Below are 22,509 nucleotides of genomic sequence, written 5' to 3'. Positions count from 1 at the left end.
AAAGAAAATGGATGGATACATACATTGTGAAATTACACTAAATTAATGCTAACAGCCATTGTAACACGCCAGAGACGCCAAGATTAAATGCAAATGTATTGAACGTAAATACAACAAAACTATATTTGCGCAGTAATTCTTTCACGTTATAATTTTACAAGATCATGAGACACCATTTTGGACTTTCCACTATCTTTTCCTGATTTTGGCATGACTCCTCATCCCTAAAATAATTTAGCTGATGAACTGAAGTCTTGCAGTCGTCCGTCTCGAACTCGCCCACCATTAGTGGCAGACGCTACGTTTGCAAAAGCCTCTTTGGTCCGGCGATGAGCGTAGACTGCTGGACTTCTTCCAATAAAATGATACTCGCTGGAGGAGAACGTGGGTGGAAGTTTATTCGCCAACACTTTTCGCTTGACTTCATTCGTCATCTTCGGGAAGTTTTTTGAGATACTGTGTGTGTTGCAGAAGAGCTGAAGGAGAAGCTGGCGGATTTCGTGTCAGAGACCAACAGCGAACGTCCGGGATTCATTAAGATGGTGCGGCACGGCAAGCAGGAAGGCCTGATCCGGTCCAGGGTCAGCGGGTGGCGCGCCGCCACTGCTCCGGTTGTTGCCCTCTTCGATGCCCACGTGGAGTTCAACGTCGGCTGGTGAGGCACTCGCTGGAAATACTTTTTTAACGACTTCCCGGCTTCTGCTTAATGTTCCTGTCGGCTGACGCGGCGCAATGATCGTTTGTATTCGAGCGGGAAGCGCATTTAGATGTGTTTTCAAATGATCATTTAGCATTTTCATCTTTGCACACATTACACGAGGGCAGTTCCCATTAGTTCATCAGATGCGCAATAAATGAATTCATCTCTGCGGCTTCTTATAAGCACAAGCATGATAATGAGGATGATAAGGAAACGCTAGCAAACACAAATGCTCCAATTATGTGTGCACTCTCTCTCTCATTTAAAGGGCGGAACCCATTCTTCAGAGAATTAAAGAGGACAGAACTCGCATAATCTCCCCTTCCTTTGATAACATCAAATACGACACGTTTGAGATTGAGGAGTATCCGCTGTCTGCTCAGGGCTTCGACTGGGAGCTGTGGTGTCGCTACCTCAACCCCCCCAAGTCCTGGTGGCACAAGGGGAACAAAACCGCTCCTATCCAGTAAGTGAATCCTGATCAAACATCATTATTGCTTTTGTCAATGTTGTTTTTCAGTGTCTATACAGCATTGAGTGCAGTAGCAATGTTCTCGAAATCCAAGCAGATGTGCAGGAATTAAAACTTTTAAAGATATGTACATTTGGATTCGCCACACGTCAAACCTAAACGACCCAAAAAATTCACTGGTGCAAGTTTAATATATTCCATGGCCACACTCGTAAGTGACATAATTCAATAGAATGTAAAGAATTAAACAGTTTTTGCCACATTTTTTGCCTCACTTCAATGCACATTGTGTCGATCCCTCTGATGTGCCCATTCGGGGGCAGTGTAGTATACACATAGAGACACACGCACACAAAGAAGACTTTTACAACTAACTCAGACAGGGTGCACTATTGCTAGTCATTTTTCCACAGAGGTTAAAGAATATACCGTAATTTCTGGCCTGTAAGCCGCGACTTTTTTCAACCCTGCAGTTTATGCGGTGATGCGGTTAATTTGTTCCGCAACGGGGCACTTGAGCGGAAAAGGTAAGCGTGAGACCGAATATATGTGGCGAGGATATGACTTTTACCTGTCCGGCCCTGTTAGCGCTGCACTAGCGTGTTACTCCCGTGTCTCAGTGATTTTTACCAGTATGTTTTTTTTGTTTTTTTTTAACCGGCCCTGTTGACGTGGCGCTAATGTTAGCGTTAGCACGGTGGCGCTAGCGTTAGCGCGGCGACGCTAACGTTAGCATTAGTGCAGCAATGCTAGTGTTAGAGTTAGCGTTAGTGTTAGCGTGGCGACGCTAGCGTTAGTGTTACCGCGTCGGCGCTGGCGTTAAACTCTCTGTGCACCGTCTTTGTAAATATCTCGTGTTTCAATGTCGGTTTCAATTTGGGCACTTGCGGCTTTTACACGGCTGCGGCCTACGAATGTATTTTGAGGCTTATAACCAGGTGGGCTCTGTAGGCCGAGAATTACAGTACGTCTGTGATTTTCTATATTGTCTGTCTTCGTGTATTACTGTATTCAAATATCCATCGCTTTAGGGTTATGACACTGTAACAAAGGCCATTCATCAGCCCTTGTATGACACATTGTATTGTTTGCTAAGGCAAAGCAATGAGGTTGTTTTAAATACAAATTTAATCATCTCTGTTTTATGTTTGACAGCAAAATTAATACGTAAATGGCGTTAAACGGCTTGAAACCTCTTTTTGAATTAGTGTTTACTATCTACCAAACTGCAATTTGCTGAGAAACGAGTTGCGTGTACTGCCACCTTACAGCATTTGTCATGTTTTTGCTCTCAAGTCAAAGCAAAATATCAACTGAACGTCAACTCATAACCCAGAAAAAGATAAAAACAATTTGGGTCCTTCCTATTTCAAGGCGCCGCTGTATTCCAGTAACATTGAGGAGTTGAATGAGTTACTTTGTGATTCTCGACCTGAACATGCATTATTCATGCATACATTTTCCGTCTTTATCGCCAAGGTTACATGCCTCCTCGTGTTTTTGTCTCCGTGGTTACCGCGGTTACAGTACCAAGCCAACAATAATGACCCGCAATCCCCCCCCCCACCCCCACCCCGTTCCACCTTCAGGAGCCCCGCCCTGATCGGCTGCTTTGTGGTGGACAGGCTGTACTTTGAGGAGATCGGCCTGCTGGATGAAGGCATGGAGGTGTACGGGGGAGAGAATGTGGAGTTGGGCATCCGGGTGAGTCATGTTGTCACATTGAACATTGTTCATCCGAGAAATACTTTGTGTGCAAAATTACAAAATGTTACGACAACTTTTTGGATGTTTGTGGGGCGAGGTCAAAGCGGGACTCGAGTTTTTACTTTCAGTCTCCAAAGAAATATTAATCAAGTGAGTGCTTTTTTTTTTTTTTTTTTTTTTTAGCCGTTGTCAGAAAGACTGACCCATTGTGGTTAGCTTCTGCGGTTTACAGTTCAGATTATTAGTTCATCAGGATGGCCTGATGAAGGATTTGCATCGTGCATCTTTATATGATATATCTATACATAAAGTAGTTGACTCGGTATGCGTCACATATAATCGAGTTTTCCCGTGTAGTCGCTATCGGACTCCATCAGTCATCTTTTTTTCTCAATCTTTTATTTTCACGTCAGCAAACAATTTTGGTCATGCGCCTTGCATCTGTGTCCGTTGAAAAACATACTTTTTAGCTATATACTGCATTTATTCTGTATTCTACAGTGGATATAACAAGTCTACACACCCAAGTTCAAAGGCCAAGGTTTTGGAATAGAGAAAATGAAACCTACATCAATCTTTTTTTCAAAATTGCAACCATTAATGTGATTTATAATCTGTTAATTCAAGTGGACATCTGATCATGACCCCTGCAGGCTGTGAAAATTGTGATGAAAAAGTGATTAGCGTTAATCCAATTAGCGATATAAGCAATTCATCATTTTTTTCGTTGTTTTTGTAATCCATATCAATTTCTATGTGACAGCAGCGAATGAAATGAAAATTTGGAGTTGCAGAAAGTTTTGTTCCCATAAGGTTAGAAGTATATAATCCACACTTTTCCATCCATTTTCTTTGCCGCTTATCCTCACGAGGGTCGCGGGAAGTCCTGGAGCCCATCCCAGCTGTCAACGGGCAAGGAGGGCGGGGTTCACCCTGAACTGGTCGCCAGCCAATCGCAGACAAACAGCCGCACTCACAATCACACCTAGGGGCAATTTAGAGTGTTCAATTAATGTTGCGTGTTTTTTGGGATGTGGGAGGAAACCGGAGTGGCCGGAGAAAACCCACGCAGGCACGGCGAGAAGATGCAAATTCCCGGGACCCGGGACCTCAGAACTGTGATGCCACCGTGCCGCCCAAGTATATCATTTTCCATGTAATTTTTGATGCTATAATCCAAACCCCGATTGACAGAGATGTGTTCTCAGACTCGCTGTTCTTGTTTCACATCCCCTCATTAAATTGGTGGTGCTTATTTTTCCCATTTCATCATTTTCCATACAAGCAGACGGAACCCATCAATGCCAATGCATTACCCCATTATCTGTTGAATGTGACTTCTTAAGTGTTCTGGCTCGATGATGTGTCCTCGGTTACGACCGTGCACTGCAGAACAGGTTGATGGCCGTGATAACAGTTTTCTTTTCAAAAGACTGCTGCTCTCCGCTCACCGTGCGAACCATCACAAATGCACTAAACAGCTATTGTACATGTGTGGTTAAAAAAAAAAAAACAGTTCAGGGTGATTGCACAGTTCAACTCTTTTATAACAGTGTCCAGGTTCATTGTTGTTTGGGACCCTTTGGAATGAAAACAACAATTTACAGTTAAAGTATTAGAGTATGGGATTTTTATTTTTTATTTTTTTTTTGAACACTCAATGCTGTACCTTGTTTTCGCCGTGGGTGTAAACCCTGCTCAAAAAAATTCTGTCGAAATTCTATGGAAATCTATACAGTTCTATAGAATTTGTACGAAACAACTTGTTCTATAGAACTTTGGCTGTGATTGTCTATAGAATTTGTACAGAACAATAGAATTTCTAAAAAGAAATTCTATAGGACTTGGGTCCTAACGTTCTATAGTTCTTTAGAAATGTTCAACAGAAAATTTTTAGCAGGGAAATGTGTGCCGCACCTGTGTATAAGCCGCAACTGCCCACATTGAAACACGAGATATTTACAAAGAAAGACGGTACACAGAAAGAGTTTAACGCAAGCACGGCGCTAACGCTAGTGCTAATGCTAGCGCCGAGCTAAATCGAGCACTAGCGCCGAGTTAACGCGACCACTAACGCTAACAAGGGCTGGTTAAAATAAAACTTACCGTTAAATACATGCTAGCAGAGTGCTAACACTAGCGCAGCACTAACAGGGCCGGTAAAAGTCACTTCCTCGGCACATATATGCCACCGGTCTCATTCTTACCTTTTTCCCCTCGAGTCCCCCCTTGCACAACTTAGCCGCATCACCACATAAACCGCAGGGTTGAAAGCGTGTGAAAAAATTCACGGCTTGTAGGCCAGAAATTACGGTAGTTGCAATGTCATCCGCGTAGACGAGGTCCTCGAGTTGTTCTGTCGGACGACATAGACGCTAGTCTTTTTTTGTGGGTTGTTTGTTTCATGGTCAGTGATGCCGGTAATGCGTTGAAAGTGACTCCAAAATTGCCGCCATTTTGCACAACAGGCATTGCAACGCCTTACCGTATCCGTGAAAGTAATTCGATCACTTCCTCAAAACAATATTACTGTAGTTACTTTTAAGACCGCAATATCTCTTAGCATTGTCCGTGATTTGAAGAGATGCCCATCTGTTCAAAAGCATTTTTCGACATACTCGGCTGAAAAATGTGTACGTAACCAAGTAATGCTTGTTTTGTACTGTGGACAAGTGATATTCGCGCCAATTGGCAGCTGCTGAAAATAACAGAACATGTACTTGTAATCTAATTTAGTTACTTTTAAACTCAAGTAATAGGTTAAGTCACTCAGTTACAAGGTAACTGTTGCATACGCGATCCAGTCGATGCTTCGGAGGAAGAGGACAGGGGAAAGTTGGAAGCCTTGTTTTACTCCAGTGAGTACGTGGATTTTCCTCTTGTGCAGACTCCTCATTGAGTACCTTGCAATTGCATATCCTGCTAGCGTATGAGCTCCGGATGATTTTGAAGTATTTGAGGGTGGTAATCCATTCAGATACAGGCAGTTGAAGCGAGTGTCTTCCGCAGGTTGTCTGGGCTCTGCCTTCGAGATAGGGCAAGAAGCTCGGTTATCTGGGAGGAAGCTTGTGTACTTGGGAAGAGTCTCTGAGAAAGATCCGGGACATGCTTGTAGGGACAGTTTTCTACTGGCCTGGGACCAACTCAGGATTGCCCTTGAAAATCTGGACAAAGTTGCTCCTAGCCCGACATGAACCCTGAATAAGTGGAAGAAGAATAACTCACAGTGGGTTGTAGATACACAAGAAGTAATTATGACAGCTCAGTGTATCTGTCATAGTTTGGGGCAATGTTCCCTCTAATTTTTTTCGTGTCTGAGTAAACACACTAAGGGAACATCAGACGTATGCACTGTGGTCCATCAGTGTCATACATGGCTCATTAAAAAGTTCCCATCAGAACATTTTTAACAACAATTTTGTGTTTTTGCAATCTTACACTCTAAATGTCAACAAACAAAAAAAAAAAAAATACATTACAATACAAATAGATACCAAGCCAACTATTAACTTTAAATTTTAAATGTTGCTTCTAACTTTGTTCCATTTTAGTTTTTAACCCACAATGATATCCCCGTCTGTTTTTCTTGGTGCAAAACTGAATTATTGCTTGCAGAATATCTTTCGCAGTGCATGTTGAAAACTGAACGATGCTCCCAAACGGTTTTTGGGGTAACATTATTTTGCCTCCTATATTTAAAATAGACAATTAGCTTTTTGGCCAACGTATTGTCTGTGATTTCATCCTCGATCAGGCTGCGCCAAGGTGAAATTTTAACATTATACACCATCTCATCCTGCACTTTCTACTTTGGCTTCAGACCAGACCTTTTTTTACTCGAAAAAGAGAAAATTTCGTCCAGTTTCACCACTTTTTCTTCTATTATTCACATACCCCGGTGTTTGTAAATATGATGTACCCTTTTAAAATGGGGGGGGGGGCGGTGTCAGGTAAACTAGAAAGTAGAGTGTCTGGCCCGGTGTGGTGCCGAGTCCACTGCGCTGGATCTCTTTTCCTCTGCGCTGAGAGTGTGCGACAAATGCGCAAACGCGCAGTTGCGCAGCTTAGAGGGAACATTGGTTTGGGGTATTCGCCTGCTTTTTGCATTTGAGCATCTTGATTATCGCCGAAGCACATTTGGAATACAGCGTGCATGCAATATTTTTGTGGCGCACAGAAGAGACAATTTCAACGTGACTCTCCGAATTCACGTGATGAGCTTCCTCGTTTTTGTTCGACTGTGCCGACACAGCGCCGGATTTTATGAAAGGATGCAGGATGGGGAAAGGTCACTCCTGACAAAGATGGCCAGAAGAGGTGAGGTTCACGCTGAGTGCTTTTTTTTTTTTTTTTTTTTTCCAGGAATGACATTGTCCCTCATGTTGTTTACTCGCGCAGTTTGAGACCGGCTCTCGCTCGCCTCCGGGCTGACAGTTCAGCCCTTCTTTGGAACCGCGGAGCCCGCGGAAGGCCGGCTTGCCTGCCGTGTGCCGGTCGTGCCTTCGCAGCGGCTGCTGGCGTGACTGGCAGCTGAAGGATCCTCAGGGACAAACTAGGCCGACAGCGACAGGCTTTGGCGCAGGCTTTAAAGTGGTATCCTGGGTAAAATGAAGGGAAAAATCTGCCTGCGCTGCCTGTTGTCAATCAGTCACTGCACTCTAATTAGGTTCACTGACACAAATGTTTATTTTATGTGACTTGTCTCGTGAGATAAGAATAGAAGATGCCCTAAATCATGCACATCAAGTCTATTATAGTTATCGTGAAGTTTCTTTGTATATTCTTCCCCAAAAACAGCGGAAGTAAATATTTTTACAGCCGTAAGAGAGCTTTATCGAAAATTTATAAAGATCGCCGTGGTCTAGTTTGATTAACGCCGTTGGGTATTAATTGAACAATATCTTTATCACGTACTGCGGTTGTATGGGTATTTCGCGGCGTTTTAGATCTCCAGTACGTCGAACTGAGAGCTGGTAATAATATTTGGACTCTTATTATCTACACAGCAGAGGGAAATATGATATATGGATATGACAGTATTACTAAAAGGAATTGGATTGAGGAATTATGCGAGGGACATCCTTTTTGTTCCCCCCGTTCTACACTTTAATTTAATCTAAATGTAAATGCCATCATAGTCTCTGGAAATTGTGGCTCACTTTATTGCACTTGGCTAAGTGGGACCTTTTACAGCGCTTTAGCCGTACTGCGGGGGCTCAGTCCAGTTCGCTCGGGGAGAAAGGATCTCCGGGTTTTAATCCCTCTGCAAACTGAAACGTGGAAATTGGGAGCGTTTGTAATTTTCCTTGAGCAAGGCAGGTACTGCCCCAAAAATGCTCACCTTTGCTGTTAAAGCTCTCCCCATTCGGCATGGGGAGGTCATGTGATTTTTTTTTTTTAACTACAAAGAGCTGACACACAGAATAAGTTTCCAAAACACCCCCCCCCCTCCCCAAGAATAGCAAATTTGTGCCAGTGCGGCTTGCGTGGTGGAACAAAGGACCAAAGCAGCCATCATCGCCGGTCGCCACAATTCCCTGGAAATGTGTACTAACAAATGAAGATGTTGAGCGCGCCGAAAAAAAAAAAAGTGGAAGTGCAATAAAACACCACAATTGGCGTAAAGATCGTAATCACAATGTGAAAAGTGCAGATAACGCAAACGGCAATTTCAAATCAGTTATCGCTCTCGCAGTAACACATTTCGAAATGAGTGCATAAGTTTGAACAAAAATACTTAACCTTGCGCTGCCACAAAATAGAAACGTCTCTACACCACCACAAACACTGTAATTAACATAATAAATTCGTTAATACTGCTCTAATTGAGTCAATCAAAATTGACCTTATTTACAAATATATTTATATAGATATTGGTTGATGATTCATTCTCCAAAATGAAACTTTTCTTTGTTTTTCAATACAAACCTATTCATAAATTAGGCGGCACGGTGGGTCAGCTGGAAAGCGTTGGCCTCACAGTTCTGAGGTCCCGGGTTCGATCCCGGACCCGCCTGTGTGGAGTTTGCATGTTCTCCCCGTGCCTGGGTGGGTTTTCTCTGGGCATCCCTCCCACATCCCAAAAACATGCAACATTAATTGGACACTCTAAATTGCCCCTAGGTGTGATTGTGAGTGCAACTGTTTGTCTCCATGTGCCATGCGACTGGCTGGTAACCAGTTCAGGGTGTACCCCGCCTCCTGCCCGTTGGCAGCTGCGACCCTCGTGAGGATAAGCAGCAAAGAAAATGGATGGGTGGATATCCATTTGTCCCTGCGTGGAGTTTTCTCCGGGCACTCCGGTTTCCTCCCACATTCCAAAAACGTGCAACATTAATCTGAAACTCTAAATTGCCCCTAGGTGTGACTGTGAGTGCAGCTGTTTGTCTCAATGTGGCCTGCGATTGGCTGGCAACCAGTTCAAGGTGTACCCCGCCTCCTGCCCGTTGACAGCTGGGATAGGCTCCAACACTCCCCGCGACCCTGGTGAGGATAAGCGGCAAAGAAAATGAATGGATGGATATATATACTGTATATACACATGCACACATATATATATAGAGCGAGAGAGGCGGAGAGACACCTCTCATCCAGGCAGTTTGAGTGCAGAATTGCACGTTGGTGGAAGCTACAGTGCTCTTGAACACACCTGCTGGGAGGATTGAGTACCACAGAGAGAATACCAAAGCCTAATCGCGGAATCCCCGCGGAGAAGGACGCACAGACAGAAAAGCAACGGCGTCTGCTTTGCAACGTTTCCTCTCAAGCTCCATTTTCTGTCCAGTATCTGTGACACAATCAAACAAGCTTCCTGCAGTGATCTTTTCCTCAGGCCCTGCTGGATGTCTCGCAGGGTTGTGTTTTAAATCCCAAATTAATGTTTTGACGTGGTTTTTTGTAAATAATTTCAGTATTTTTGCATTCACTTCAAACAGCGTTTCTTGTCAGCTGCCCGGGAGACAAAAATATCACCTAGAGCTTCTCATAACGGGCATAATTGTGGTAAACGTCCTCAAGGAAAGTAATACATGTGTAAAGCCCTTAAAATTCACACACCACATGTCCATCCATCCATCCATTTTCTTTGCCGCTTATCCTCACGAGGGTCAAGGGGCGTGCTGGAGCCTATCCCAGTTGTCAATGGGCAGGAGGCGGGGTACACCCTGAACTGGTTGCCAGCCAATCACAGGGCACATCGAGAAAAAGAGCCGCACTCACAATCACACATACAGGCAATTTAGAGTGTCCAATTCATGTTGCATGTTTTTGGGATGTGAGAGGAATCCATTGTGCCCGAGAAAACTTACTTAGGGTTTCCCTCAGAGGGGCATTATGACTGTGAAACATTAAAAATCTTGAAAACTGCCTCATCATTTACACATGAAATTCATGAAGTAGTTTTGGAATCAGAAATCAAGGGTAATGGATTTTCCAACTACTGTTGTTTGGTAACACAAAAATGCTTGTAATAGCTCACACGTTATCATGTATGGCATGACAATTTGAAATTTTGGTACATATCATGGAAATTGATACATATGATTTGCCTCCGCGGGCCACATAAATTCATGCGGCTGGCCGGATCTGGCCCCCGGGCCTTGAGTTTGACACCAGTGCTCCATATAAAAGTCCATCTCAATTTTGTGGCGTTTGTTCTATCTCGGCCCATCGCATTCTCACGTTTCTCACGTTCTGTCAACACTTTCCACAAATGAAACATAGACGCTGGGCGACTCTGGCGCAAGCAGTTAAATTCAGCCGCCCTGATGGGTCCGACTGCCCATTCGAAGTCAGCGAGTTTTTTTTTTTTTTTTTTTTTTTGGGGGGGGGGCAGCAAACCGTCGCTTGAAAATATCATCAGGTAAAAAATGGCCATCACAGCTGCGCTGATCTACGACCATCCCGTTTTGTTCCCGGTGGCCTGAAAAGATTTTAGCCACTGGATTGGACAACATAGATAAAAAAATAAAAATTAAAAAAAAAGTAACATCTGTATTTACTCTTGAAGGAAAGTGAATCAAAGATTTGATGAAAATAAAATACGATAAAGGAGTTTTTTTTTCTTCTTTCTATTACAGCCGATGGGAGTGAGCACTCCATAATGGAAAATGCATTTTCTGCATAAGCATAAAGAGTCCAAATATGTGTTTCTGCTTCTAAAGAGGCAGCTGGGCTCAAGTTGTCATCTCTCAACTGGAAAGTGGCAGCTTCAATTCCTGCCGCCTGTGCAGCCCTGATGAAGTATCGCTGAGGCAGATATTCGAGTCAATCCTTGAAGGTTGCCTGAATAGGCACAACGAAATATATTGTATATTAAATCCCATTTTACAAGACATTGTTACAGGTATATTGACGGCCTCTGAAGGAGAGAGCAGCGCTGATTTTATTTTTTTTTTTTCTTCCCAGTCATACGCTAGATCTGCAAATTGCGTTTGGCGGCTCTTTGGCTTGCTTTACCATAAAAGTCGAAAAATGGACACGCTCCAAATTTCATGGTGGGGTGGTTTGATTACACCGTCGTGCACAATGACCTACTTAACTTGATGTGACGTCGTACTGACACTATGTTTAGAAATCATCTGCCGTGCACCTCAAAGGCTTTTTTTTTCCGTGAGTCAAAAGCTAGTCAGAGGTCATTCGTTTCTCTTCATTTGCTCATTTTTAGCGTACGCATTAGCTAAGCGGTAAAGTAGCACCATGGTTTGGGCCCTCGTTTTTCCGCATCTCAGGTTTACTCACTTAGGATTGGTGCTGCAACTGGCTACTAGTGTAGGCTGAATAGTTGGCAGCAATGCCAACAAAGTGTTTTGAGGCTGATAGCCTTCAGCAACTTAGTAAGAAAAAGAAAATCATTTTTGTAATGGTAAACTGAACTTTGAACTAATTTGCTTAGAAAATGAAATTTGCAAAACTGGCGACACTTATCAGAAGTCAATACTGTTAGTGAGTGTTACTCTGTATGCAGCATGACCTGATGCAGTTCTGCTTACCTTTTCACTTTTCACTGATGTGACGGGCGCGTACGCACTCGCAAATCTGCAGTCGAGCACAAAAAAAATCACGCATTTAAAATTTGTTACGAGAAGAAATACATAGATATTGAAAGACGTCGCTTATTTTGTGTAGTTTTGACCAAAGTTCCCTCTAAGCTGCGCCACTGCGCAACTGCGCACTTGCCGTACAGTCTCAGCGCACAGTGAACCACAGCCTGACGTCTTTTTTTTTTAACACGGAAGCACACGTTCTATGACAACGTGCTGGTGTTCAGCCCACTGATCTAAAAAAAATAAAAGACTGGATAGCTCATGGGCCACCAAAACTGAAGTCGGCGAAAGCAGATATCCGCCATCTTGATACTCCCAAAACAACCATGCCGACCTGTGCGTTGATCGCTAGTTTCGTGGCTGTGAGAAAATGTTCCACAGGTAAGTTACAAAGATTAACTTTGACACTGTTGTTTTTTTTGTCAAGATTTTTTTAATTTTATTTTCTGATGAGCTTAACTCACTTGAACAAAGTTTTGTTTACGGTTCTTGTTGTTCACTCTTCACGCTCTGCTTCACCTTTATAGGTTGACGGTTTTTCGCGAAAAAGCGATGTGAATATTTTCCCAAACTTCATCAGTGGATAAGCAAGAAAACAAATTTTATGTGAAATTTTTCATGAATTTCAGAATACAGAACTCTCCAAATTGAATTTGATTTTCCAATGCGAGGAAACAAGTTTACATTTTCTGTCTGAAATAGGACGTTGCAGAGATAACAAATGAACAATGCGTTTAGCATGTATTTTCCCATTGCGAGTCCTTATTTACAAACGTATATCTGATTGACTTGAACTTTCATGTTTTCATGACAAAAAATGCTTACTTTTTTGCTATGTTATGATGGTAGAAAGTCACAGCGTATTTTGGGAAAAGTTAACATGTCACGGAAATCGGGCCCCAGGTAATATGCAAGGTTTCTTGGTAGTCACGGTGTTCTCTGTCTTTCCTTTGCACTTCTCCTTTTTTATCTTACCAAGTCAGATTAAAAATCCTTCATGTTACCAGAACTGAAAAAATGTCAAGCTCACACGATCAGTTTTACTTCCACATGCCAAACTTTGATGAAAAACCCCACCATAATGTAACGTGTAAGACGTGTCCCCCACACGTTTTGGGAGTACCAAGATGGCGACCAACTAGCTTCAACCAATCGACACACCGCTACATATGTATGCTATCCTGTCTCTTTTTTTTGTTTTTTTTTTTTTTTTTTAGGTCAGTGGCTCAGCCTACTTCTACTTCCTAGTTTACCTGACACCGCCCCCCGCCCCCTCTGCTCTTAAAGGTGTACACTCATAATTACAAACGACACACACCCACAACTTTATATCTGCGGGCATGACTGATGGACCACAACCCGTAACTTTATATCTGCGGGCATGACTGACCACACCCGTACATTTTTCAAATGTGAGTGACTGGGTTTTGACACGAGATCTATGAGACCTTCTCTTGGAACTGGTGGATGTTTTCCCAGACGAGCTGCCTAGTTATGAGTAGAGAAACCTGTGTCGGGTGGTTATTATGTAAATGACTTGGCACAGTTTTATTGAATAGGTTAGTTTTTTAACTGTACTTATAAACGTTTCTCTGCGTACAAGAAATACAACCAAATGGTTGCGTACACTACGAGCTACGATTTTTGGTGGCTGCTGTGGGATCACTTCCCACTCATTGTCCTCAAAGTCAGCTGAGATAGGCTGCGGCTCCTGTCGTGACGCGGCGCGGGATAAACTGTGTAGTAAAATGGATGAATGGATAAAATAAAAACACAACCCCAGTTCCATCTGGGGCGACGACACGCACGCCCGCTGTGCCAAAGCCTTTTATTCCGTTGAACAAGATGTATAAACTTTTGCGCATTCTAACCTCCTTTGAGGACGCGACAGCAGCGGCGGCAGCAGTAACTTAAATTTAACTTCCCCAGTGCTCACATTAGAGGGAAAAAAAAAAACTTTGCATATGCAGTTAAGCGTGGTTTGTAACAAGATTGGCGGGATACACTTTTGTGTGTATGTGTGCGGATGTGTGTTTGTATGAGTGTGATGCCGAGCTTGCAGCAAGCAGTTAGTATTATGGTTGATGATTAATTATCCAAAATGAAACTTTCCTTTGTTTTTCTACTACAATAACTTGGGCGGCACGGTGAATCAGCTGTTAAAGCGTTGGGCTCACAGTTCTGAGGACCCAGGTTTGATCCCGGCCCCGCTTGTGTGGAGTTTGCACATTAATTGGACACTCTAAATAGCCCCTAGGAGTGAGTGTGAGTGCGGTTGTTTGTCTCCATGTGCCCTGCAATTGGCTGGCAACCAGTTCAGGGTGTACCCTGCCCCCTGCCCGTTGAGAGCTGGGACAGGCTCCAGCACTCCCTGCGACCCTTGTGAGGATAAGCGGCAAAGAAAATGGATGGCTGGATAATATTACTGCAGCTTACTGAGTAATTTTGACCATTTCTTCATGTTTGCCTCTATGTCTGTATTGTACTGACCCCTGGCTGCCCAGGCACGCACCAGAATGAGTGGATGAGGGCGCGACCCTTGTGAGGATAAGCGGCAATGAAAGTGGACGGATGGATATTCATAAATTAAGTAACATGCAGTAGAGTAAATTCATCCACTTCAATCCTTTAGTTTGAGAGAAAGTGACATCAGATAGAAGCAGTGATGCTTTTTGGCATGTGTGTGGTGCACAGGGCGGGTTTTGATGGAGGGGGGGGGTGCCCAAGGTTTTACAGGCGACCTTGTGACACCCCAAAAATATATGCAGGGAGTCCTCGTGTGAAAACGGTCTCGACCCAAGACGTTTCGTCCCCCGTCCGCCATTTTGTCTGGATAACGTGCATAGTGTGTATACAGCTACTTAAAAAAAATAATAGTTTGGGGGGGAGGGGGGTAATCCTTTCAAAATGTAACAAAAGATCCGTGCACGTAAGTCAGGGGGGCTAAATGTGTCGATGTACCCGTTGGCGCCAAGCTTCGGCCGGGCTGGCTGGCTCATTCATACTGTTGGGAGTCTGTTGTTAGTTAGAAGTGATCCGCATATCATCTAAATGTGGTTTAAAATGATAGGGTAATATTGCCCTGGTCATTTCACTTGCTTGTGAGCTTCCGTGTTCCATAATAGGTGGCACAGCGTGTTTTCAATGGCGAATGTCCCGGTGTGACGCAATGAACAGAGGATGCAGGCAATATGGCTACCACCTGCATGTCAAATGAGACTTCCGGAACTTTGCGCACGGATGACGCACACTCCACTCACTTATTTCTTCATATGGACATTGAAGTAAATAATGTTATATGTATTTTTCATTACAATATCTATTTTAGAATGTTTATAGGCATGACACTTGGGCTTTAAATCAACCAATGATTACCAGAGGGGAAAAAAAATAGAAACACGCTTCGGGTGAAGAAATGAGAGTTTTCCATCTTTGGGTCTTGAAATATCAGTTAAAATTCTCAAAAATGGCCGTCAATATAGGGGACTTTATGCTTATCAAAACATTGCATTGTCAGCAGTGATTGGTGTGATGTCATTGAACTGCAGCGACATTTCATCACACGTTAGTGAGCATCGATGCATTGACGTCTAACACTCCGACGACTAACCTGTGCAACTCTAAAATGACGTGCTTTTTTTACGAGAGCACCGAAGGACGGTGGTACAATGTGAAAACGGAGCGGGGCGGCTGGTAAGCGTAGCGATAGCAGACGGCGGGGAGATGACGCATACGAGTGGAAAGTGGACGCCAATTATTTGCTTCGCTCTGGGCAGCAGAGGACGAGAAGCAGTTTACCTTGGACGGGCTTTGATGTGAAGAGTTATCAACGGCTTGCCGAAGAAATGCGAAATGATTGCAGCGGGAAAACATTTTTGTCATTTTTTTTTTTTTCTTCTCTCTTTTCCTATTTTTTTGGAGAGCCCGTCTTGGTGCGTTGAAGGGTGGGAAGATTGGCTGCAGTGAGATGAAAGCCGTGCGTTTCAGAGAGACATAAGTATGAAATGGAAAATTAAATTTCTAAAGAAATGTTCTCAATCGCGTGCGCGTTGCAGCGTTTGTCAAGAGGCCGTTTATACTCTCCGAGTGGCCTTCTTTCAGGGTTACGCGAAAAGTACTGGAACGTTTGCAAACGAGTGGCGAATATTGTATAGCGGATCAAAAGTCTACACACCCCTTTTCAAATATGTTTTTTGGTATTGAAAAAAAGACCAAGATAAATTATTACACCATTAATGTGGCCTGAAATCTATACAACTCAACTGAATTTCTTTATTTTTTTGTCTTTTAAAATTAAAACAAAAACAACAGATATACCGTGGTTTCACAACTGTGCACACCCTCATGTAATTGTGACGTGGTTGTGTTCAGAATTACCGTAATTTCCGGCCTACAAGTTCCTAAAATAATATATTTAACATTATTGTAAACCATTATTAATTAATTATCTTAAATATGGGAAAAGAAAAAAAGTTGGAAAATTTGACTTTGATTAACTGAAAAAGGTGTTTTGGGCGTGTTGTTTTTTTATGAAATCTTCTATAAAGTCCGTCTAGGCTGTAAACAGAGTTGGGACGAGGGCTGCTAGCTAATTAGAAAAATAGATTACCGTAATTTCTGGCCTGTCCGCGACTTTTTTTCACACGCTTTCAACCCTGCGGTTTATGCTGTGATGCGGCTAATTTGTGTATATATTCCTAACAGCCGCAAGGGGGCACTCAAGCGGAAAAGGTAAGAACAAGACCGGTGGAATATATGTGCCGAGGAACTGACTTTTAGCCCTGTGCCCTGTTAGCGCTGCGCTAGCGTTAGCGCTGTGCTAGCATGTTGCTGCCATGTTACTGGTGTGTCTCAGTGATATTTACCGGTAAGTTTTATTTTAACCGGCCCTGTTACCGTTAGCTCTAGCGCGGTGCTAGCCTTAGCGCTAGCTTTACGGCGGAGCTAGCATTAGCGCCACCGTTAAATACTTTCTGTGTACCGTCTTTGTAAATATTTCGTGTTTCAATGTAGCTTTCAGTGTGGGCACTTGCGGCTTTTACACAGCTGCTGCGTATGTATGTACCAAATGGTATTTCCTTTACAAATGTACTCGGTGAGGCTTGTAACCAGGTGCGCTCTGTAGGCCGGGAATTACGGTAACCAGCCAAATCCAAACTCATATTAAATGGGAGTCAGTACACACCTGGTACCGCTGGTATCCCTAGAAAATGTCAGTTTCTTGTATTGAGTTCTCCTGTCATTTTATTTTTCATTTTTCGAGAAAGACTGAATTTTTTTGTGTTTCTTTACCTTCTTTAGTATCCATCATAATCCCAATTCTTCCCCATTTGGCCGGCAAATACTTTAAAATGTATTTCCTCTCCATACATGACTGAAGAGGAACAGTATGGCCCAGTTGCCATTTTGACTTTACCTGAGATCGTTTGGGTGCCATATTTTGTTGTCAAACCACCAATTTGTTTTAAATTCAGAATATTTTTTCTTGGTGGGTGTCAGTGTGGGAGTGAATTCTAAGGGTGGTAAAACTTTTATATGAATTATGGAGACAATATCACAAACATTTATAATACAATTTTGAATGCCGTCATAGATTAATTGCCGACAGTCAGGTCCAAGGACTTCTGTCTTGGTGCAGACCAGTCCACCAAGTTAGCAATCACCCGCGGTGAGACTTGTGCTTGCACGACAATCACAATATGCTGGCAAACATGCGCCGTGTACAAAAATACCCGTCAGGTTTTTTTTTTCCTGTAAATAAAGGAAAATGTTTCCGAAAACACGCGCTCAGTGCTTTCACTCACTTTCTGTTCTTTGTAGAACGTGGCGTGCGCTCTAAAAAAAGAAAATGTATGATGGATGCGCTTCCATTAAATGATACGTCAGACTGACGATGTTTATCAGCAAAATGCAGCCCACTTCTTCAGCTCGGGCCCTCCGTGGATGACTCACGGCGTGACTGATGGATGAACTTGCGCTTCTCCAGATTTCAGGGTGAGCGAGGCAACGCTATAAAGCACTTGTAGGCCTGTTAAGCTCGAAAGTCGATTTCAAATGACATTTGTCTATAATGAGCTGAAACTTCCACTGTGGCAAAAGGCGTGCAGTGTGTGCAAAGACATCACTAACAATCGCTGAGCACTTTGCGAGTATTGTACTACCTACAAAAATGAGACCTATTGTAGTACTTTCACAAGTGCTGCTTTTGAATGTTCTCCCTATGCCTATGTGGGTTCTCTCCCTCACACAGTTTAAAGTTTAAATGCCACGTCCACTGACGACCGGCGTATATGGATAAGACGCATCAGCAATAGATGCATGTACCATCATGCATATCGTCGTCGCTGTCGGGCGAAAACCTTTTACCGCGTGTCCAAAATTGTCAAGTTAACATCCGACATTCTATTGTCATCACCGCTGACCCGGTTTGGGTCGTGGCCGCCTATCCCAGGTGACTCGGGGCAAAAAGCTGGCTTAACTCTCTAGAAGGGTTGCACAGTCTGGGAGGTGTCATAAAAGTCCGCCTCTTACCTCTTGCCGCGGGTGTCATGGGGACATTATTTCCCCTGGGGATTGAAAGCCTGGATGTTTTTTAGACAGTACCTAAAAATAACTTTGGTTTAGATACATAAAAATAAAATGACAGGAGAACTCAATACAAGGAACAAGTAAGCCTGTTTTGATTAAAAACGGACATCTGCAATGTTTTGGTAAAGAAGGAAGCAGTCGGCGATGAAGGTAAGAATATAGAAATTCATTTCTGCCTATTAAACTGCTTTGTCAACTCATCGTTTTGTTTACTGCTTCACCCACGGTGCTAATGCTGCATTCCAGTAAAGTAAATTAAAAAGATGGATGATCGCGATAAATTTTGTTTTACATGTACAGTAAAGCCTTGGTCTTCGAACGTCTCCGTTTTCGAACAAATCGGTTTTCAAGCGAAAATTTCGAGATCTTTTTTGCTTCTGTTTTCCAACGAAAATCGGTACTCGAACGCCCCCAACAAAACCCGGAAATACCATATTGGGCGCGGCCAGACCAGCTGAACAACGCGCTTTGTTATTGTCAATTCGAACGTCCCCCCCGAAAAAAAACGGAAATGACATAACACAACAACCAGCGAAATGTTGTTATTCTGTATAACGCAGCCTGTGTACACAGATTTGTCCCGATGGTGACTGTTGTTTTTCTTCTTATCAAGAACTACCGTATTAACCCCAAATCATGCCTCCAAAGAAGGCAAGTTGCTTGTTTAAAGTTATTCTGGACTTTTGTCAATAAAAAAAAGTTTACAAGGCTGGGGGCCGAGTTGCTACAGATACGCCAATACACTCCCAGCCTAGCGTACTCTAGTAAGCATACATTTTAAGCAAAAAATAAATATATTTCTTCAATTGTTTTATTATATAAAATATTTAAACTATACATGTATTTCTACTTTGCAGTTTATTATCAGGAAAATCTTAAAAATATCCTTTAAAAAGCTCATTTTTTTTTAGGCTTGGCACACATTATTTGTTTTTCCATTCATTGTAATGGGAAACATTGATTCGGTTTTCGAACAATTCACTTTTCGAACCGTTTTCTGGAATGGATTGTGGTTGAGAACCGAGGAATCACTGTATTTGTAAGCTACTGCATATAGGCCCATATAACAATCATCATCATTTACTTTAATCGTATGAATTTTCCGAAAAGCATTTACCGTAATTTCCAGACTATAAACTGCGACGTTTGTCACACACTTCCAACCCTGCGGTTTATGCAATGATGTGGCTAATTTATGGATTTTTTTCGAACGGCTCGAGGGGCGCTCGATCAGAAACGATAATAGTGACACAGGTGGAATATATGTGTCGAGGAAGACGCAAGTTTAATGTAACGTCACGCTTTGTGCATGAATAAAATTAACATGAACAGACCTTCATGGAAAATGCAAGAAGAAATGCACATGACGCAGCTTTCAAGTTAAAAGCAATCGAGCTGGCCGATAAAGAAGCAAACAGCGCTGCTGCACGTAAACTCGGCACAAATGAATTGATGGTGAGAGGCTGGAAATGCCAGCGGGAAGAACTGGAAAGACAAAAAAAAGCTTTCAGAGGTAATAAAAGCAGGTGGCTTGAACTGCACTGCTAATGTGTTTGACGCGTCACAGGCACTGTTTGGAAAGAAAAAACTCTTTCTGTGTACCGTCTTTCTTTGTAAATATCTCATGTTTCAATGTGGGCACGTGCGGCTTATATACAGGTGCGGCTTATGTCTGTACAAAAATGTTTTTTTCTTTGAAAATGTACTGGGTGAGCCTTAAAATCAGGTGTGGCTTATATTCCAGAAATTAGAGTAATAGATGTGGAACAAATAAATAAAGGCAAATGTACAACCTATTAAATTGATTTATGTTATGCTTGTCCCTTCATGGGGTCGCCATTGTAAGGTGACGTCAAATTTTAGCGACTCGGTATAGTTGGGGTTTTACGTGTCTATTTTTTTTCTCTGACCTAATGATTTAGATCGCCCATTTGGAGTTGTTGCGTTCTAGTGCACATTTCCTGAACGGATGTCTGAAAATTTGAACTTGACACTTTTGTGGAATATAGAAATTTTTAAAAATGACCACCGGCACCATTTTCTTTCATCCATCCATTTTCTTTGCAGCTTATCCTCACAAGGGTCGTGGGGAGTGCTAGAGCCTATCCCAGCTGTCAATGGGCAGGAGGGGGGGGGGTGCACCCTGAACTGGTTGCATTTTCTACCAATCATTTTTTATAACTTGATTGCACATGATTCTCATGTGGTATTTATTAATATTAGTGCATAAGTATATAAGATAGCAATAGAAGGTATAATGACCAATATGACGTTTGAGTGATTTTTGAGAAGCGAGGTATGTGCTCGACATCGATGATATGCAAAAACTTGTTTCGAGGCAACTATAATTCTGTTGCTAGTTGATAGGTCGCTCATCTCACCCGCCATAAAACAAGCTGAAATAATTCATTAGCAGAGCCTAAAAAGTTCACTCTTTTGAATTAACCGTCGCCGTCAGTAAAAATCTTTGTGTGAACGATCTTGATTGCGGTAAAGCATTTTATTCCCTTGGAATCAGAAGGAATTCAGTATCTGGATTGAAAGCTTTATCTCATTTTCGCGTTAAGCACATCAAATTGCAACCTGCTACGAGGTGGTACTATAAAAAAAAAAACAAAACTATAATCTAAATGAAGTGCAGTTAGCGATTGGGCTGTGAAACAGCGGCAGTCAAACCCGCAGCGCTGATTAGAAGAGAGCTCAATATGAAAGCTTGAAATGATTCCGCTACGTGCGGCGCGCACTCACTTTTAAAACCTGAAGAATGTGCCGCAGTCACCTGCAAACGAGTTTTTGGCCACTTTGATCGGCTCCACACAGGGAAGCTGCAGAACCGAACAGACTGCCTGATGTCTGTCTTTTGTTTTCATCCGTTGCATCTCATGTATAATATACTAAACCACGCTGTTACGAACCAACGGTGCGGGGGCAGACCCAAATGCAGGACTCCGAGGCAGAGGCATAATGTTCAATGTGGTTTATTCCGGAAACTGGGTCATACACGGTGTAGCATTCCAACAAGGCAGAGGCACAGCAACGCTAGGCTAGGTGGGATCCTAAAGACATACAGCAAGGTCCGATGACTCCGGGGCAAACTAACAAACTCAACAGGACAGGATAAAACTAAAGGGCACAGAATCGCTGTGGCTAGGGTTACTCTAACTTACACGTAGAAGCGGAGAGTCCCACAGGCGGTGAATGCAACTTGCTAACAAAAGCAACGAACTGGCAAATGCCAGTGACAAAAACTCCAACTTAAATGCTTGTCTAATTACAGTCCCAATGTGACACACGCAGAATGTTGCAACTGAAATTTTTTCACACAGCAGAGCACCTCTGCCAAAGCTGAACAATCATAAACGTGCCATAAATGATCAGTCCTGGATGTATCAGAGGCCATATTGGAAAATTTGTACATGTCCATAAATAATCCATAGGTGGTATAGTTCATATGTATAGTACTACTACTCAGTATTGAATATTGTTATCTCTACGTGTGTTGCTCCACTGTTTGTGTTCAGATACACTTGTTTGTGTATGTAGCTTTAAGGGGTATAACACCGATGCTATTCGTTCGCCGGTGTAGGTCATTTTGCATTGTTTGTTAGTACTAAACAGACTTTAGTAAGGCAAAGGGTTAGTCGGTTGTTTTAATTAGACAGCAAACTTCCACTGGGAGTAGCGATAAACACTTTCACGCTTCTTTTCTGAAGAATCGTTTACTCTGCGCCAAACCGCTGCAAAGTGGGAAATGAGTGGAGCCGAGTGTAGCGCCACCACACGGTGCTCGTACGTAAAATGTTTATTCAAATGACAAAGAAAATTGTTCGAACGGCAGCTCATATGTCGGAAAATTCCCCGAAGCGTGTCAGTCGCATCTCAGAGCATCAATGTGAGAGTCGACCACGCGGAATGGTGCTCCGTCTGCTGGCTCTGATTGGCTAATGGAATGTAACAGTGGCAAGTGAAACTAAATTCCTGACATGAACGATTCTGTT

The 22,509-nt window shown here is 42.8% G+C and overlaps 1 protein-coding gene and 1 long non-coding RNA gene across 4 annotated transcripts in view; one reads left to right on the top strand and one right to left on the bottom strand.

The window, feature by feature from the left end:
• LOC133497900 (uncharacterized) overlaps window positions 1-22,509 on the bottom strand; it is a 56,080-nt gene that overhangs the window by 14,712 nt on the left and 18,859 nt on the right. For 2 of the 3 annotated variants that reach the window (XR_009794137.1, XR_009794135.1), the window contains exons 3-4: window positions 11,870-11,915; window positions 10,910-11,162 (exon numbers count right to left, since the gene is read on the bottom strand). The exons of the other annotated variant lie outside the window; for it this stretch is intronic. This is a non-coding gene — a long non-coding RNA (uncharacterized LOC133497900). Of the gene's footprint in view, window positions 1-10,909; window positions 11,163-11,869; window positions 11,916-22,509 lie in introns of those variants that run through there. 3 annotated transcript variants of the gene reach the window in all.
• galnt18b (UDP-N-acetyl-alpha-D-galactosamine:polypeptide N-acetylgalactosaminyltransferase 18b) overlaps window positions 1-22,509 on the top strand; it is a 94,216-nt gene that overhangs the window by 59,596 nt on the left and 12,111 nt on the right. Inside the window, exons 4-6 of the mRNA XM_061814154.1 lie at window positions 472-655; window positions 969-1,166; window positions 2,762-2,876. Coding sequence (XP_061670138.1) covers window positions 472-655; window positions 969-1,166; window positions 2,762-2,876 — 497 coding nt within the window. The remainder of the gene's footprint in view (window positions 1-471; window positions 656-968; window positions 1,167-2,761; window positions 2,877-22,509) is intronic.

This window comes from Syngnathoides biaculeatus, chromosome 3 (assembly GCF_019802595.1).
Source record: "Syngnathoides biaculeatus isolate LvHL_M chromosome 3, ASM1980259v1, whole genome shotgun sequence".
Taxonomy (NCBI): domain Eukaryota; kingdom Metazoa; phylum Chordata; class Actinopteri; order Syngnathiformes; family Syngnathidae; genus Syngnathoides; species Syngnathoides biaculeatus.
Note: the sequence above shows the minus strand (reverse complement) of the source record. Positions and strands in the feature narration are given on the sequence as shown.